This window comes from Pelophylax lessonae (genome assembly GCF_965119305.1).
Source record: "Pelophylax lessonae genome assembly, chromosome: 8".
NCBI classification, from domain to species: Eukaryota; Metazoa; Chordata; class Amphibia; order Anura; family Ranidae; genus Pelophylax; species Pelophylax lessonae.
Window position 1 is genome coordinate 299943249 of NC_138775.1, and position 19990 is coordinate 299963238.

The 19990-nt window shown below is 47.2% G+C and overlaps 1 protein-coding gene across 1 annotated transcript in view; it reads right to left on the reverse strand.

Moving 5' to 3' along the window:
* The window catches only part of CCDC24 (coiled-coil domain containing 24), an 83627-nt gene that overhangs the window by 23729 nt on the left and 39908 nt on the right, over positions 1-19990 (reverse strand). The window contains exons 4-5 of the mRNA XM_082265026.1: positions 11703-11843; positions 9332-9436 (exon numbers count right to left, since the gene is read on the reverse strand). Of these exons, the coding sequence (XP_082121152.1) occupies positions 9332-9436; positions 11703-11843 (246 nt within the window). The remainder of the gene's footprint in view (positions 1-9331; positions 9437-11702; positions 11844-19990) is intronic.

The window sequence follows — 19990 nt, forward strand, 5'->3', positions numbered from 1 at the left end:
GACGGCGCAATTGTCAGTTAATGTAATGCAGTGCCGAACTGCAAAAAAATGGCCTGGTCATAAAGGGTCGGGCGTAAACCTTCCGGGGCTGCAGAGGTTAAAAAATGTGGCTCATTACAGTTCATTTGTGATTTAGGGAGGAGGGGGGCACTTACTTTGTCCCCCAGGGCCAGGCAGGTTTGGACAACGTTTCCCCTTAATAAATGAAATCATCATTTCACCGCGTCCCGCCCGCTGTATTGTAGAATGACGGTTGGGCGGGGCCACTCATGTTCTGGGACGTCCTATGAAGTCCAATCATTCTTGGTGTGAATTTGCGCCTGCGGGTGAACGCAGCACAGCAATCGGTGTCCCTGGGATACAACCTATCACTGATCAGGGTAAGGAGCCAATGACGTAGGCTCTTTACCATGAGATCAGCTGTGTCCAATCGCAACTGATCACATGTAATGAAATGCCGGTTACCGGCATTCCACTCCTCATGCGCTGTCAGTGTGTGAGGAAAGTAAAGCAATAACCGGCTCTCCTGTCACAGGGACAATTACACTGATCATCAGTGCAGCCCCATCAGTGCTCATCAATGCCACCTTATCAGTGCCGCCTCATCAGTCCCTCTTCATCAGTGCAGCTTATCTATGCCCATCAGTGCAGCTTATCTATGCCCATCAGTGCAGCCCCATCAGTGCTCATCAATGCCACCTTATCAGTGCAGCCCCATCAGTGCTCATCAATGCCACCTTATCAGTGCCGCCTCATCAGTCCCTCTTCATCAGTGCAGCTTATCTATGCCCATCAGTGCAGCTTATCTATGCCCATCAGTGCAGCCCCATCAGTGCTCATCAATGCCACCTTATCAGTGCAGCCCCATCAGTGCTCATCAATGCCACCTTATCAGTGCCGCCTCATCAGTCCCTCTTCATCAGTGCAGCTTATCTATGCCCATCAGTGCAGCTTATTAGTGCCCATCAGTGCAGCCCCATCAGTGCTCATCAATGCCACCTTATCAGTGCAGCCCCATCAGTGCTCATCAATGCCACCTTATCAGTGCCGCCTCATCAGTCCCTCTTCATCAGTGCAGCTTATCTATGCCCATCAGTGCAGCTTATCTATGCCCATCAGTGCAGCTTATTAGTGCCCATCAGTGCAGCCCCATCAGTGCTCATCAATGCCACCTTATCAGTGCTGCCTCATCAGTCCCTCTTCATCAGTACAGCTTATCTATGCCCATCAGTGCAGCTTATTAGTGCCCATCAGTGCAGCCTCACCAGTGCCAGTTGTAACCGCCCATCTCTGACTTGTACCTATCGGTGATCGGATGATAAGACTTACCTGTAGCTACTGTAGACATTTCCTTTACTTGCAGCGTTTAGGAGACATTTACTGTATCGTGCGCTGATGACGTCACCTGCGCATGCGCTCTGAAGGAACGGCCGGCGGTGTAGTGTCTTCAGAGCCCTGTGCTGTGATTGGTGGCTCCCATGTAAGTGACGTCACACGGCTCTGGCCAGTAGCACAGCCGGAGTCGGGAGACCCGGACGGAAGAGGGGTGAAGATGGATGCGGCCTCCAGCGGGGACGACGAGGGCTTTGTTTGGAGGAAAGTGTCACATCATGTGCTAGTATGCGATGTATACTAGCACATTATGCCTTTACTTTCCAGGTAAGAAAAAAAAGGAAACTACAGACTTTATTTCTTCTTTTTATCCCACCAAAAGAAAGTTCTATCTGCCTCAGAATTGATATAAATTTCATATGGATACAATGTTGCATGAGAGCGCAAAGTGCGACAGCGCTGAAATCTGAAAAATGGGCAGGGGGGAGGGGGGAAGGGGGGTAAAAGTGCATTTTGTGTTTCCTCGGGTTATCTTTGTGGAATGGTAACATTTGTTTGATAATTCAAATCAATAAAGTGTGCAAAAAAAAATCATGAAGGGGGCAAATACTTTTTCACAGCACTGTACAGAGAGGGTCCAAGCTGCAACAATGTAACAATATAATGATGTAACGATGTAACGATGTAACGATGTAACGATGTAACCATATCCAGATGGGGAGTTCTCCTTTAGATGGGTAAGAAACAAACAATGAAGCCAAACCCAACATCTGATCCGATACAGAAAGGAGGTCAAAGAAGAAATCTGCCCCCTCCCCCCCTCGCTGCCGCGTCTGCCGACAGCTCGGTCTGTGACAGGAAGTGGAAGGATAGAAGATCTCCTGGCAGGATCACCAGGTGATCCAATGATGTCACACAGAGGATTCCTGACCGATAACATCATAAACATCATCTAAAGATCGAGCGAATATCCAAAAACAGCGACTGCCCCTCCCCCGAGCGCAGCCTTTGCAGAGCGGGGTTCATAATTATAGGATGGGAGAGGCGGAGGAGGACCAGCTATACTTTACAGCTAACCACAACCCCCCCCCCCCCCCCCATCCTGGCAGTGCTTCCGGGGGTGCGGCAGCACGTTCGTAAGAAGGAACCGGGAGCGACTCTGCGACTCCACAGATCTACACCGTATATTAAAGGGGCGCTGAATATTACAACTGAAAGTCAATCTGCTTATATTTCCCCCTCCCCCCTCCCCATCAACACTCCTTATTATAGTCCCAGTGACATCATCACTGGGTATCTGTGTCTCTCTATGCAATGCAGGCAGATCATGGCAAACAGAGTTCCGTACATATTCACCGCTATTAGTGGAGCTTTCCACATCCTTCTCCTTTTATCTATGAAAGCAATCCCATAGAGAATAACACATAGGAGGGACATTCCTCCACCCTGTCCTAGCTGAGATAACCCAGAGGAGGGACATTTCTCCACCCTGTCCTATCAGAGATAACCCAGAGGAGGGACATTCCTCCACCCTGTCCTATCAGAGATAACACAGATAAGGGACACTCCTCCACCCTGTCTTATCAGAGATGACTCAGAGGAGGGACATTCCTCCACCCTGTCCTATCAGAGATGACCCAGAGCAGGGACATTCCTCCACCCTGTCCTTGCAAAGATGACAGAGAGGAGGGACACTCCTCCACCCTGTCCTGGCTGAGATGACTGAGAGGAGGGACACTTCTCCACCCTGTCCTATCAGAGATAACCCAGAGGAGGGACACTCCTCCACCCTGTCCTAGCTGGGATGACAGAGAAGAGGGACATTCCTCCACCCTGTCCTATCAGAGATGACTCAGAGGAAGGGTACTCCTCCACCCCTTCCTAGAGATGACCCAGTGGAGCGACGTTCCTCCACCATGTCCTAGCAGAGATGACCAAGAGGAGGGACACTCCTCCACCCTGTCCTATCAGAGATGACCCAGATAAGGGACACACACGCCTCCACCCTGTCCTAGCTGAGATGACTGAGAGGAGGGACACTCCTCTACCCTGTCCTATCAGAGATAACCCAGAGCAGGGACATTCCCCCACCCTGTCCTATCAGAGATAACCCAGAGCAGGGACATTCCCCCACTCTGTCCTATCAGAGATAACCCAGAGGAGGGACACTCCTCCACCCTGTCCTATCAGAGATGACCCAGATAAGGGACACACACGCCTCCACCCTGTCCTAGCTGAGATGACTGAGAGGAGGGACATTCCCCCACCCTGTCCTATCAGAGATAACCCAGAGCAGGGACATTCCCCCACCCTGTCCTATCAGAGATAACCCAGAGCAGGGACATTCCCCCACTCTGTCCTATCAGAGATAACCCAGAGGAGGGACATTCCTCCAGCCTGTCCTTTTAGATATGACTCAGAGGAAGGGTACTCCTCCACCCCTTCCTAGAGCTGACCCAGAGGAGGGATACCTCCTCCACCCCTTCCTAGAGATGACCCAGAGGAGGGACATTCCTCCACCCTGTACTACCAGAAATGACCCAGAGGAGGGATACCTCCTCCACCCTGTCCTATCAGAGATGACCCAGAGGAAGGATACTCCTCTACCCTGTCCTATCAGAGATGACCAAGAGGAGGGGCACTCCTCCACCCTGTCCCAGCAGAGATAACCCAGAGTAGGGACACTCCTCCACCTTTGTCCTATTAGAGATGACCCAGAGGAGGGACACTCCTCCACACTGTCCTAGCAAAGATGACTGAGAGGAGGGACACTCCTCCACCCTGTCCTATCAGAGCTAACCCAGAGGAGGGACATCCCTCCACCTTGTCCTATCAGAGATGACTCAGAGGAAGGGTACTTCTCCACCCTTTCCTAGAGATGACCAAGAGGAGGGACATTCCTCCACCCTGTTCTAGCAGAGATGATTCAGAGGAGGGACATTCCTCCATCCTGTCCTAGCTGGGATGACAGAGAAGCGGGACATTCCTCCACCCTGTCCTATCAGAGATAGGACAGAGGAAGGGTACTCCTCCACCCCTTCCTAAAGATGACCCAGAGGAACGACATTCCTCCACCCTGTCCTAGCAGAGATGACCCAGAGGAAGGATACTCCTCTACCCTGTCCTAATCAAAGATGACCCAGACCAGGGACACTCCTCCACCCTGTCCTAATAGAGATCACCCAGAGGAGGGACAATCCTCCACCCTGTCCTATCAGAGATGACCAAAAGGAGGAATACTCCTCCACTCTGTCCTATCAGAGATGACTCAGAGGAGGGACATTCCCCACCCTGTCCTAGTAGAGATGACCCAAAGGGTGGATATTTCTCCACCCTGTACTAGCAAAGATGACAGAGAGGGTGGAAATTCCTCCACCCTGTCCTATCAGAGATGACCAAAAGGAGGGATACTACTCCACTCTGTCCTAGCAGAAATGACCCAGAGGAGGGATATTCCTCCACCCTGTCCTATCAGAGATGACTTCGAGCATCATGGCATCAGAGAGCTGGAGAATTGTGTGTATAAGGCATGTAAAATTCAGGTTAGTTGTCCATGAGGCGACCACTGATTTATAACACTGAGATTGAAGAGGAAGTCCAGTTTCTGCTGCGGGAGGGTGGAGGAATGTACCTCTTCTGAGGAACCAGAACATTTTTTTGAATGAACAATGATCAAAATAGGAAAAAAGTACATTCTTTTGTTTTTAATTTTTTTGTCTTTGGATTGCATAAAATAATAAAGAAACACAAATATTTTTGTAACAAAGTATCACCAAAAGAAAGATTTGTTTGTCTTATAAAAAAAATCAATGCATTACTTTGCTGTCATTATTGCTGAATAAACCGTCCCAAAACAGAAATGTAAAGATTACTTTGCTCTATAGGGGGTTGCACTCGCCACCTGCTGGCTGCAAATTGTAAATATGTTATATTTCTTATTTACCAGAATAAAAAGATAAAAATATTATTTATTTATTGCTAAACATAAAAACGAAAAACAAACTGCTATACAATTGTCCTTAAAGTCCTGAAAAACCTTTCTCAGTTCAGTTCCAGGATTTCTTCAATTATGAGATAAAAGTTCTCCCCATCAGCCAAGTCCGCACATAAAAAAAAAACTAGAATCATTCTTTCTTGTTGTGTCACCCAGAAAATCCCATCCACATGCCTGGACCCAGAAATGTCCTGATGCATCACCCCGGGAGGAGGGGGGGGGGGGTGGCGTAGTTCAGAAGTCAGGTCTCCATATGAAGGTCAGTCAGCGGCCTGATCTCTACACATGGAGTAAATCAGATGCAGGCGTTTGGCTGATTTGCTTTGTAGTCTGTTGTAGAATTAGCAGTGACACAACTTTCTAGCAGTAGCTCAGGCTGGGCCTCCCTGACAACAGACCCCAAATTATTACTCCCCCTTTTTCTAGAATTGATAGAAAGAGACCCCCACTTAGTCATTTCCACCCTTCCTCCAGGTCTAGTGTAAGGAGATTTTACCTTGATCCCCTCATCCCTTCCACTCTTAGTGGAGAGAGACCCCTGGCTTGGTCCTCGCCATCTCTCCAGGTCCAGTGTAAGAAGACTTCATCTTGGTCCCATCATCCCTTCTACAATTGGTGAAGAGGGAGCCCTGGTTAGTCACCTCACCTCTCTGTGTCTAATGTAAGGAGACTTCATCTTTGTTCCCAGTCCTCCAGACTTAGTGGAGACAGGAAGACACCTGCTTGGTTATTTTCCCGAGTCCTCCAAGTCTAATGTAAGTTGACTTTATCTTGGTCCCATCATCGCTTCCAGATCTGGTGGGGGGAGATCCCTGCTTGGTCTCCATCTCTCCAGGTCCAGTGTAAGAAGACTTCATCTTGGTCCCCCAAACTTTCCAGACATGGTGGATAAAGACCACTGCTTGGTCATCCCCATCTCTCCACATCTAGAGTATAGAGATTTCATCTTTCTCCTCCAAAACTTTCCAGATCTTGTGAAGACAGACCCCTGCTAGGCCATTTTCCTCCATTATCTCAGCCAAGCGTAAAAAGATTTTATCTTGGTCCCCCTCATCCCTTCCACTCTTGGTGGAGAGAGACCCCTGGCTTGGTCCTCGCCATCTCTCCAGGTCCAGTGTAAGGAAACTTTATCTTGGTCCCATCATCGCTTCCAGATCTGGTGGGGGGAGATCCCTGCTTGGTCACTCTCCATCTCTCCAGGTCCAGTGTAAGAAGACTTCATCTTGGTCCCCCAAATTTTCCAGACATGGTGGATAAAGACCACTGCTTGGTCATCCCCATCTCTCCACATCTAGAGTATAGAGATTTCATCTTGCTCCTCCAAAACTTTCCAGATCTTGTGAAGACAGACCCCTTCATTTTCCTCCATTCTCTCAGCCAAGTGTAAAGAGACTTCATCTTGGTCACCTCATCCCTTCTACAATTGGTGGAGAGGGACCCTTGGTTGGTCACCCCCACCTCTCCTGGTCGAATGTAAGGAGACAATCTTTGTCCACAAACCTTACTGACCTGCTTGGTCATTTTCTCCCATCCTCCCGGTCTAGTGTAAGCAGACTTTATCTTGGTCCCCTCATAACCTCCCGATCTGGTGGGGGGGGGGGGGGCTTGTTTGGTCACCCTTTATCTCTCCAGGTCTAGTGTAAGGAGACTTAACCTTGATCCCCAAACTTTCCAGACCTGGTGGAGAGAGACCACTGCTTGGCCATTTTCCCTCGTTCTCCCAGTTCAGTGTAAGGAGTCTTTGTCTTGGTTCTCTCGTCCCTTTTAAACCTGGTGGAAACATTTACTTGCCCATCCTCCATCTCTTGATATTTGGTTTAAGGAGACTTTATCTTGGTCCCCTCTACCTTCCTTTGGACTTCCCTCGACAGTATAAGGAAACCCTAAAGTAGATGTACACCCTCATTAACATGACATTTAATTTGCTTATTGCACGATCTGTCATAAACCATGCATTGCCTACAACGCATTTCTCAGGGCGGCTTCCTGATGGTGACAACAGCAAAACCTGTCTGTGTAATATGTTCTGAAACGGGGACATTTGTAGTTTCCAGGAAGCTGTATGACAGGGTGACAACGCAGGAGCACAATTGAGAAATGGGGCAGAGTGGAAGTGCCTAAACAGAGATCTTCATGGCAGGATCACCAAAGATACATTTTTTAATCACTTGCCAACCGCCTGCCGCATATATACTGTGGTAGGCTAACTTGGCTGTGCAAATTGCTGTACCTGTACTGCGATTCCCGGGAGCAAAACTGAGTGCACCCCCATTGGCCAGCGAAGTAGCTGATTAAGGCGCCGGCGGCCGCGATTCCCGCCGGGCTCCCAGGATCTCTTCCCATGGAGAGGGAATGGCAGCCTCGTGTTGTAAACACAGCAGACCGTTGTTCTCTCAGGAATCAATACAGAGCGCCTCCTATTTAGGATCACAGGTCTCTGTATTGATATGACAACCCATCCCCCTCACAGTTAGAAAACAACCCCTAGGCATACATTTAACCCTTTGACCATCCCTGGGTTAACCCCTATCCTGCCAGTGTCTGCACTCCCAAATCACAGGAGAAGTCGCATAAGTGTGAATATAGGATCACAGGTCTCTATGGTCATTTCACAAGCCACGCCCCCCATACGGTTAGAATCACCCCCTAGGCACACATTTAACCCTTTGATTCCCCCTGGTGTTAACCCCTCCCCTGCCAGTGTCATTAGTACAGTGACAGTGCATATTTTTAGCACTGATTACTGTATTAATGTCAATGGTCCCCCCAAAAAATATCAGTTAGGGGTCCGATCTGTCTGCCGTAATGTCGCAATCCCACTAAAAATCGCAGATCGCCGCCATTACTAGTAAAAATAAATAAATAAAAATGACATAAATCTTTTACCTAGTTTGTAGACGCGATAACTTTTGCACAAACCAATCAAAATACACTATTGGGATTTTTTTATCAAAAATATGTAGCAGAATACAAATTGGCCTAAAATGTTGTAAAATTTGATTTTTTTTTATTGGGAATGTTATATAGAAGAAAGTGATTGTTTTTTTTTTTTTTTTGATTTTTTTTTTCAGAATTGTCGCTCTTTTTTTTTTTTTATAGAGCAAAAAATAAAAATCGCAGAGGTGATCAAATACCCCCAAAAGAAAGCGCTATTTGTGGGAAAAAAAAGGACATCAATTTTTTTTGGGTACAGCGTCGCACGACTGCACGATTGTCCGTTAAAATAACGCAGTGCCGAATCGCAAAAAATGGCCTGGTCATTAAGGGGGAAAATCTTTCCGGTCCAGAAGTGGTTAAAAGCTGAAGATTTAAAAGTATTTAAAATGACTCTTGAAATGACATGACCATGGTAAAGGAGGTGTAAATGCAGAAGGTGCATTCTATGCATTAAGATAAAAAACCTTCTCTGTGCAGCAGCCGCCCCCCCCCCCCCACCTCCCTCAGCCACCCTAATACTTACCTGAGCCCCTTCTCTATCCAGCGATGTCGCACCAGAGACTCGGCTGTCTGGGAATCCCCTTTCCATTGGCTAAGACAGCGGTGCGCTGCCATTGGCTCTGGCTGCTGTCAAAGTCAGTGAGCCAATGAGAAGAGAAAGGGGGTGGGGCCGGGCCGCGGCTCTGTGTCTGAATGGACAAAGCGAGCTGCAGCTTGGCTCAGGTACCCCAATAGAAAGCTGCAAGCTGTGGGGGCACTCAACAGGAGGGAGGGGCCCAAAAAGAGGAGGATCCGGGCCGCTCTGTGCAAAACCATTACAGAGCAGGTAAGTATAACATGCTTGTTATTTTTAACGAAAAAAAAACAAAAAAACGAGACTTTAGTATCACTTTAGGGATTATATAAGATTTTAGTGATTGTGTTCACATCTACTTCACCATCTTCTCAAGTACAAAAGAGTCATCTACAATCAGGAATTAAACCTAAAGCATGTATTTTACTCTGTACAATAAAGAATACTCTTCCAAAATTGGGGGGGGGGGGGGGGGGTCCCAGCCCAGAACTTACTGAAGGTGATGTACGACCTCATCAATGTCAGAAATCTTCAGTTTGTCTTTAAGTTCCTCCAGGTCGTCCTCAATGCTGGAGCCGAAGGAGAGAGAGGAGAGGGGCCTGTGGAGGAAGGAGAGTTGGATCACCTATCCATTATCATCATCATCATCCTCATCATCATCATCATCATCATCATCCTCATCATCCTCATCATCATCATCATCCTCATCATCATCATCCTCATCAATCAGGAAATAAGAGTACACAAAGAATTTATATCACTATTGCACTGCAGGGTAGATCCAGATAGGACATAGAGTGCACTGTGAAAGTAATCACCCCCCCCCCCCTCCTTGGTGTTTTTCCTGTTTTGCTGCATTACAACCTGGAGTTACAATGGATTTTTAGGGTTTTGTGCCATGTGATGTACACATCCTGCCAATGCCCTTAAGACCCCATTCACACTACCGCGACTTGCGGTCCATTCTGTGCTACGGGAACCGTTCTAATAGGAGCGACTCAAGTCGCTCTGACTTAGAAAAAGGTTCCTGTACTACTTCGGGGCGTCATCTGTGCGACTTGCATAGACATTCATTATATGAAGTCCGTGCAAGTCACGCCGAAGACGTGGTGCACGCAACTTCACAGTTCGCCCCCGAAGCCGTGCCGCGTCAGTGTGAACTGGCACTTAAAGGGGCAATTTTTTTGTTTTTATTGTGACACAAACAGCAATTAAAACAAAACAAAACAAACAACAACAAAAAAAAAAAAAAAACAGGAATCTGGAGTATGCAGTTGAGTATTGTTGTAAGCATTCAGCACCCCTCTTCCCCCAAAACTCAACACTGTTTTGGGCTGCCAACCTCCAGAAGTGAAATTTACTGACATGACACAAAAAATTTACTGGCAGAGCCACATTTTTACTGGTGGTTCAAAAAGTTAGCCAAAATGACTGTTTTCAGTGCAAATATCAATATTTAAGCTACAAACATATAGCGAGTGCGATTAGCAATGTGTTTAATCTATAACAAGAGGCAAAAATATATTTCTCTATTTACATGAAAGTCAGGTTAATATAAACCAGCACAGAGTTCTCCCTTACATCAGAGTCTGCAGAACTCCCCCTTGCATAAGTCTGCAGAGCTCCCCCCTGCATCAGAGTCTGCAGAGCTCCCCCTTACGTCAAAGTCTGCAGGGTTCTCCTTAAAAGTGCCCTTTACAAGGGAGAACTCTGCAGACTCTGATGTAAGGGGAACTCTGTGGACTCTGATTTTGGGGAAATGCTGCAGACTCTAATTTAAGGGGGAACTCTGTGGACTCTGATGTAAGGGTGGACTCTGGTGTAAGGGGGAACTCTGATTTAAGGGGTCTCTGGTGACCAGAGTCCACAGAGCTCCCCTTAACATCACAGTGCAAGGGGGAACTCAGCAGGACCTTAATGTACAGGGTCAGTAAATGTCCGTTACGAACAGGGATTGCCTGTAAAAAAAAAAAAAATGACGGGCCTGCAGCCATATTTTTTACGGGCAGCCGCTGTCCGTAACAGACATTTACGGGCAGTTTGTAAACTGGCCAATTTAAAAAAACTGGACAGTTGGCAACCCTGATACTGTACTGTGTAGAGCCAGCATTTGTTGCAGTTACGTCTGTAAGAAATCTTCAAGCCATGCCACAGATTCTCAACTGGATTGAGGTCTGGCTTTCGACTGGGCCATTCCTAGACATTTAAATGTTTTTCTATAAACCACTCCAGTGTTGCTGTATCTGTATGTTTAGGATAAATGTCCTGCTGGAAGGTGGACCTCCATTCCAGTCTCTGGTAGACTGAAATGGGTTTTCTTTAAGAATTTCCCTTATTTCGTGCCATCAATCTTTCCTTTTAATCCCAACCAGTTTTCTACACCCTGCAGATAAAAGGCTTTCCCACAGGATGATGCTGCCACCACCATGCTTCACTATGGTGATGGTATTCTTAGGGTGATGGTAAGTGTTGGGTTTGTGCTCCACATGATGGCCAACATCTGACCAGAGAACCTTCTTCCACGTATTTGGAGAGTCTGCCACATACTGTGGGGTGAATTGCCAATGTGTGTTCCTATTTTTTTTAAACAATAGCTGATTTCTGGCCACTCGTATATAACGGCCTGCTCTTTACTGTGGACAGTTATAGTGGTCCTATGGACAGATATAGGACCACTTTAACATACTTCCAGAATGCCAGACAAGTAGGGTAGTTCTAGTACTAAGGCCTGAAAAAAAAAATGGCGGTAGTGTTTATGACCTTGTGGGTTATACTGCATACCTCCCCTATTCCCCCGGCCAAAGTGCCGGGCATTGTAGACCAGCATGTTTTCTAGTGGCACTCACGACTCCTCTCAGTACTCACCGCCCATCTCCAGCTCGGCTTGCACTCATTGGTCGGCCCCATCGGCTCTCTCTGGACTGGGCTCTGCTCTCCGGCTTTCCGGGCCCCATCACATATGTCACCACTTTGGGGTTGTACTTGGAAAGGGCCTGGTCCTCGTCACTGCAATATAATGACACTTGATGAGTTATTAAATGGCCAACGCAGACGTCTTTCCTTCCAGTCACCTCCATAAATGAAAAAAGGTACAAAAATCATCAATCATTTTGTTTGGGCACCAAGGTGTTGGCACTGTCGGATTTCGGCATAGGGACTGTGAGGATTCACAATGGAATATTGGCACTGCCAAACAGGAAGTAACTAATAGGTGTTTGTTTAAGGATAAATATAGGGCCCTGATGCCCAACCTGCGACCCAGGGGCTGCATTTAGCCCTTTGGAATTTTCTGGGGCCCTCAGGGCCCTTGAAGACAGTAGTCTGTGTTTCCCAATTGCCCAATCTGCAGCGTGTGCCCAGTCTCCAACATCTCTGTGGTCAGAACATAGCATGTTCACAGTCTGACCATTTCTTGTAACAGGGCCATAGTCTCTGACCATCTCCTGCAGCATGTCCGCATCTTGGCCATTTCTTGAAGCAAGGCTATAGTCTCATACCATTTCTTACAGCATGTCCACACCCTGACCATCTCTTGAAGCAAGGACATAGTCTCCGACCATCGCCAGCAGCATATCCGTACCCTGGCTATCTCTTGAAGCAAGGCTATACTCTCATACTATCTCTTACAGCATGTCCGCTCCCTGACCATCTCTTGTAAAAAGGCCATAGTCTCTGACCATCTCCTGCAGCATATCCGTACCTTGACCATCTCTTGTAAGAAGGCCATAGTCTCTGACCATCTCTAGCAGCATATCCGTACCTTGACCATCTCTTGTAGCAAGGCTCATAGTCTCTGACCATCTCCTGCAGCATGTCTGCACACTGGCCATCTCTTCTAGCAAGGCCATAGTCTCTGACCATCTCTAGCAGCATATCCGTACCTTGACCATCTCTTGTAGCAAGGCTCATAGTCTCTGACCATCTCCTGCAGCATATCCGTACCTTGATCATCTCTTGTAGCAAGGCTCATAGTCTCTGACCATCTCCAGCAGCATATCCGCACCCTGACCATTTCTGACATCTTTTTGTTGTATTATATTCAGTAAATATTATGTGCGGCCCTTTGATGATGCCAGCGATTGCACATGACCCCCCCTAGATTAAGAAATTTGACTACAACTGGTAAGGGGAAAGCAATGAAGGCTAGATTGAAGGCTGCCAGACTGTTGACCCATACCAGCATGACCTTCATCCTCCTATCTGCCAATTGTTGCCCGGTATTTCCTTCAATTACTGCCACTATTTATTGCCAAACTCAACCCACCGATTTAACCATTTCCCAAAAAAGTTACAGTCAAGGCGTGCCATGAATGATAACTGACAGTTGCTTATTCTCTTAATCAAACTGTTAAGCCATCAAATGGAGGTGTCATAACTAATCACATGTGCAGCACCATGGCAACTGCAGATCAAATTGGGGCTACGTGTCAGAGAAATGGAGTATGTGCCCGAAGACCTTGTGAATGCGTATGAAACGGTCACTGACCAAGGCATAGGATCAAGGCAGAGTACGCATTAACTTGTGCATGTACACCTTCGGATGCAAGTTGGAAATAACTTTGGCCCTAGTGGCTGATTTAAAGCATGGCGGAATTGCCACGGAGGCCATTGCTGAGTGGTTATCAGCTTCTTTGACCTGTGACCAGCCCCTGTGCTCACATCTGTGCTCTGACCCGGCTACCACTTGACTCTGCTTAATCTCGACACTCTGTTGCTGACCCCGGCTTGTAACCTGACCTGGTCTTCAGTCTGCTGATTTGGTGCCTTCTCTGCTCATCTGATACTGACCTTGGCCTGGCCCCGGCTCTGCTGCGGTTTCCTAATTCTGCAATTCTGCTGCTCATGTGTGGCCGACCCCTGCAGGCCTGACTACACTTCAAGATCATGCATCTGCAAGCTTCTGGATTGCCAGTCCTGTAGTCACTGCATCTCTTGCATTACCCAGAGAGTCTTCTGCCCAGGATCTTCTACAGACCCCCCCTGCCAATCTGTGCCCTGGTATACCCTCACATCAACTCCAGGGGAAACGGGACAGTGGGTGTAAGTGAAGCGCTATCATCAACTACCAAGTATGTGACACAAAGATGGCAGCTTCCTAGGCTGTAAAATATAGGAAGGTATACCCTGCATTCACACCTGAGCACAACAATTTTGAGAGTTTTTTCAGTCCTTTTTAGGCTTTTTGTTCAGCAATTTTATAGCATTTTTGAGCTTTTTATTAGCCAATGGAGATAAATATCATCTGTTTCATCATCTGTTGCTATGTTTCTCAGCTTTTTGTTTTTTATTTATTCATTTTTTCAAACTTTTTTTTTTTGTAAGGGGTTAGGGATTAAAGGTTATGGTTAGGGGTTAATTTATTTATTTTATTTACTTATTATTATTTATTTACTGTAGTTAGGTTAGGGGTTAGGGTAGGATTAGGGGTTATATTAGGGTGAGGCTTAGGGTTATTATTAGAGTTAGGAGTTGGAGTAAGGGTTATTTTATTTATTTATTTTGATTATTATTATTTATTTATGTATTTTATTTCTTATTTACCGTATTTATCGGCGTATAACACGCACTTTTTCTCCCTAAATATCGGTGCAAATAGTGGGTGCGGGTTATATGCTGACATTTTCATTTGGCTGCCTAGGAGGGGAAGGACGGGGGATGAGCGCAGTCAGATTACATAGAACGAGGATCTCCTGTTTACTCGGCGGCCTCTGTAATACGAAGTCCCGTCTTCTGGACTGGCATTGGACCAGTGTTCTGTCTATTATTGGAGCCGGGAGGCAGGACTTCCGATTAAAGAGGCTGCTGAGTAAACGGGAGATCCTCGCTCTGTGTAATCTGACGTGAGGCTGCAGATGGGCACTGATCTGACTGCATTTATGAGGCTGCAGATGGGCACTGATCTGACTGCATTTATGAGGCTGCAGATGGGCACTGATCTGACTGCATTTATGAGGCTGCAGATGGGCACTGATCTGACTGCATTTATGAGGCTGCAGATGGGCACTGATCTGGCTGTATTTTATGAGGCTGCAGATGGGCAAAGATCTGACTGCATTTATGAGGCTGCAGATGGGCACTGATCTGACTGCATTTATGAGGCTGCAGATGGGCACTGATCTGGCTGCATTTATGAGGCTGCAGATGGGCACTGATCTGACTGCATTTATGAGGCTGCAGATGGGCACTGATCTGGCTGTATTTTATGAGGCTGCAGATGGGCAAAGATCTGACTGCATTTATGAGGCTGCAGATGGGCACTGATCTGACTGCATTTATGAGGCTGCAGATGGGCACTGATCTGGCTGCATTTATGAGGCTGCAGATGGGCACTGATCTGACTGCATTTATGAGGCTGCAGATGGGCACTGATCTGGCTGCATTTATGAGGTTGCAGATGGGCACTGACCTGACTGCATTTATGAGGCTGCAGATGGGCACTGATCTGGTTGCATTTATGAGCTTGCAGATGGGCACTGATCTGGCTGCATTTATGAGGTTGCAGATGGGCACTGATCTGGCTGCATTTATGAGGCTGCAGATGGGCACTGATCAGGCTACATTTTATGAGGCTGCAGATGGGCACTGATCAGGCTACATTTTATGAGGCTGCAGATGGGCACTGACCTGACTGCATTTATGAGGCTGCAGATGGGCACTGATCTGGCTGCATTTATGAGGTTGCAGATGGGCACTGACCTGACTGCATTTATGAGGCTGCAGATGGGCACTGACCTGACTGCATTTATGAGGCTGCAGATGGGCACTGATCTGGCTGCATTTATGAGGTTGCAGATGGGCACTGACCTGACTGCATTGATGAGGCTGCAGATGGGCACTGATCTGGCTGCATTGATGAGGCTGCAGATGGGCATGGATCTGGCTGCATTGATAAGGCTGCAGATGGGCACTGATCTGACTGCATTTATGAGGCTGCAGATGGGCACTGATCTGACTGCATTTATGAGGCTGCAGATGGGCACTGATCAGGCTACATTTTATGAGGCTGCAGATGGGCATGGATCTGGCTGCATTTATGAGGCTGCAGATGGGCACTGATAGGGACGCATTGATAGGCACTGACCCTTATTTTGCTTCAAAGTTCTTTATTTAAAATGTAATTTTTTTTTCCTGAAAGTTCCCTCTTAAAATCAGGTTGTGTGTTATACACCGATAAATACGGTAATTATTGCATTTAAGCAGAAAAACGTTCAGAAACGCGTGACAAATTGCACTAAAAAACTCAAAAACGTTCAAATCAAGTGTATCCATGCATCTCCGGGGAACGAAAAATGCTTAAAAACACACCAATCTGCCCGATTCGAGCTCCAAAGAAAAGCTCCAGAACTTTGTTGGGTTTCAGGTGACTTGTAGTGGAGATGTGAACCGTCCCCATAGAGCAGTGGTGGTGAACCTTGACACCCCAGATGTTTTGGAACTAAAATTCCCATGAAGCACTCTGCAGTGTAGTTAAGTATCATGGGAAATGTAGTTCCAAAACATCTGGGGTGCCAAGGTTCGCCATCACTGCCATAGAGAATGATTGATTTTTTTCTCCTCCAGCGTTTTGAAGCTTCGAGGTGCAGAACCCTGAGGTGTGAAGGGGGCCCCAGTTTTGCCCCGATGAAGGGGGGAGTTCTATACCCCTGAACTGTGTTGGCTTTTTTATCTTGTCAAATACAATAAAGACCTACTGGCCTCCAACTAGTAGTGAGGGCCCCGGAGGTCATTTTCCACACAAGTATAAGGGCAGGGTATGAACATTCCTTCACATTTGTTTTCAGCGCTGAAAGCCACAAGCCGAAATAAACAACAACAATAAACCCACACTATTAAAGTCACATTCGCACAGTTTTGGTGTTCTGTGCTGGCGGCCATATTGGGACCAGAACCCAGGGCCACAGCCTAGGGACAGACAGCGGGGTTCCTCCTCTTTCTGGATCACTTACCACCTGAAAGAGGATAAAGAGATTAGACGTCAGTGAAGGCGATCCGAGGAATCAGCCCGCATAAGACACTTAACAAGCGCTAATCTAATTACAGCGACATCATGGAGGTCCGGTGTCTGCTGCCCCCTGTGGAGAAGACACGGAACGTCCTCAATTTACACCCCTTATTTTTGGAACCCCCCCTCAGGACACAACCTGAACCCATGGATGAAAGGCCCACTTTCTAGCCATAAGGCCCGGCAGACCCCTCTCTTCCTGATCAGCCAAAGCTAACCAACACGAATTGGCTTGAGCTGTCCTAAAGAAGGACCCCAACAGGGCAGGGGAGGAAGGAACGTAAGGGCCACACACCCTCCCCCAAAACTTCAGGGTAGGCCAAGGACCAGACCCAAACCCTCCATTCAACTGAAAAAACTACACGTGGAACTACACTTCATCTGAGCACCACAACCTGAACATGCTATTTAATTCACTTTTATTATTCAAAGCAAACTCCTCCATCCATCCATCCATCCATCCATCCTTGTCTCTATGCTTTATCTTGCTGAGAAATCACTTTGAACCCCCTTTGCATTTCTAGCTGTGGCCATCTTAAGTAAAGGCAGATGATTTATGTAGCATTTACTTCCTGGAATCCATCTGCCCTTAGCTCAGGCTTGCAGGCAGAAGGGTGTGCTTAGCTGAGAAAGCCCCTCCCCACATGAAAACTCCTGGGATGTATGACATCATTGTGGCCTAGGCCAGAAAACAGGAAGATACTGAAGAAATGTAAAAAAACGTTTCTCTTAGGATAGGATTATACTCCCTTGCTGTGCGGTTGGCTTTGCGCAGAGCGGCCCCGATCCTCCTCTTCTTGGGTCCCCTGCCATGCTTCTGGCACCTGCCTTGTGCCCCCCAGAACAAACAGCTTGCTATGGGCGCACCCAAGCTGTCTCGCTCCCGAGACCCTGCTCTGTGTGTCCATTCACACACACACACAGCCGCTGCGTGGCCCCACCCCCTCTCTCACCTCATTGGCTTACTGGCTGACAGCAGCGGGAGCTAAGGAACAATGAGGTGTGAGAGTCCCCGTGGAGCCACGGCTCTTGTGCACATCGCTGGATCTCGATTGCACTAAGGTAAGCATTAGTGGGACTTGGGGTTGGGGGGAGGGGAGAGGGCTGCACACAGACAGTATTTCACCCTAATGCATAGACTGCACCCTGAGACTTTAGAACCATTTTCATGCTGATTGAGAGAGTTTAGTTCTGCTTTAAGTGTTGTGGCCAAAGTGCTGTTTCACACAGTGGGGTCCCAAAGCCAAAATGTTACTCCTGACCATGACCTTCGATGAGAAAAACCTAACCCCTAAACCCTAACCCTTAACCTAACCCCCCCTATCCAAACCCTAAATCTTAACCCCTAACCCTAATCTAACCCTTAACCCAACCAAAACCTAACCCTTAACCCTAACCTAACCCTAACCTCTAACCTAACCCTTGACCCCTAACCTAACGATTAACCCGTAACCTAACCCTTACCCCTAACCCTTAAACCTAACCTCTAACCTAACCCTTGACACCTAACCTAACCCTTAACCCCTAATCTAACCCTAAAACTTAACCCCTAACCCTAGTAAAAGCAACACACATTACACATAGTTAGGCACACAGTTAACCAATTAATAGCCCCTAGATGTTAATCTCTTCCCAGCCAGTGTCATTAATACAGTGATGGTGTATATTACTAGCACTGATCACTGTATTCGTGTCACTGGTGATGTCAGTTAGTCAGTTCCCACCCAGTATCAGTTAGTGTCAGATTGTCCGCCTCAATATCACAGTCCCATTATAAGTTGGAGGACTCTGGAGGAATAGTGGGCTTAGGCAGACTGTATCTGCATAGGTAACACCCACATTTGATGCTGAGCCTCCACAATTGGAAGAATTGAAATCCGATGAATGAAAGGGGTGGGCCAGAGAGAGTCAGGCTGGGAAAGAAAGGGCTAGAATAGGTTAAACACATGTGGGCTAGATGATGCTGGATGTCCTCCAGACTCCAAGTGGGGCTCTATTTGACTTGCTGCAGCTTCTAATGCACATTGTGAAAAGCTCACAGTGTGCGGTAAAATCAGAGGAAGCCGTTTTAGTCCAGGGGAGGAGCTGCTACAATTGTGCAAGACTGAAGGGGAGGGGCCAGAGGAAGGATTTGGTAATTTAGGTGAAAGGTGCAGGGATATGTAGGGATCATCTGACAAATCTGAAAGCAGAACACTGGACTCTGATTGGCTGTTTTGGATGATCAATCTTTGATGGATGCACTGAGTCAGAATGGGTTTCGGTGTCTCTGCTCATTAAACACCCAGGAAAGTACCGCCATTATTTACCCACCCCCCACCCCCCTACCCCCCCAGACTCAGGAATGTGCTGCCATTGTTCATTCCCAGCTTTCTCTCTCCAGCGGAGACAAACAACCCGAATCCCCAGATGGACGCAGTTTTCTGTCTTATTGTGAATTCACAGAAGAGACAAAAGTGTTTCACAATCAGACGTTTCATCAGAGCCGGCCTCAATATTTTGAACTGGGATGACCTTCACCAGCAGAAGATACAGAGGAGCCACAGCAACCAATCAACAACCACCCATCACTGTCCTGATCAGTGAAAGATGGATTCTGATTGGTTGGTTAGAATTACTGGATGGCGCAAGACCTCACGTTGGTCTAAATCAGCTTTTCTCAAATGTTTTACCCCAGAGGAAGCCCAGAAGTAATTCTCAAATCTCAGAGCACCCCTACTCAGATTATTCATCAGGGGTCAATGATAAGAATGTCCCTTACATTGGTGGTCAGTCGAAAGAATGCCCCTTACATTGGTGGTCAGTGAGAAGAATGTCCCTTACATTGATGGTCACACTGGTCAGTGGGAAGAATGTCCCTTACATTGGTGGTCAGTGGGAAGAATGTCCCTTAGATTGGTGGTCAATGAGAAGAATGTCCCTTACATTGGTGGCCAGTGGGAAGCATGCTCCTTACATTGGTGGTCACACTGGTCAGTGGGAAGAATGTCCCTTACATTGGTGGTCAGTCGGAAGAATGTCCCTGGCATTGGATCAGGCGAAGGCTTTTGATCGAGTCAATCATGAGTACCTGTATTTGCTACTTGGTAGATACGGCCTGCAGGGGAGGTTTATTGATTGGCTGAAAACATTATATAAAGGGGCTGAGAGC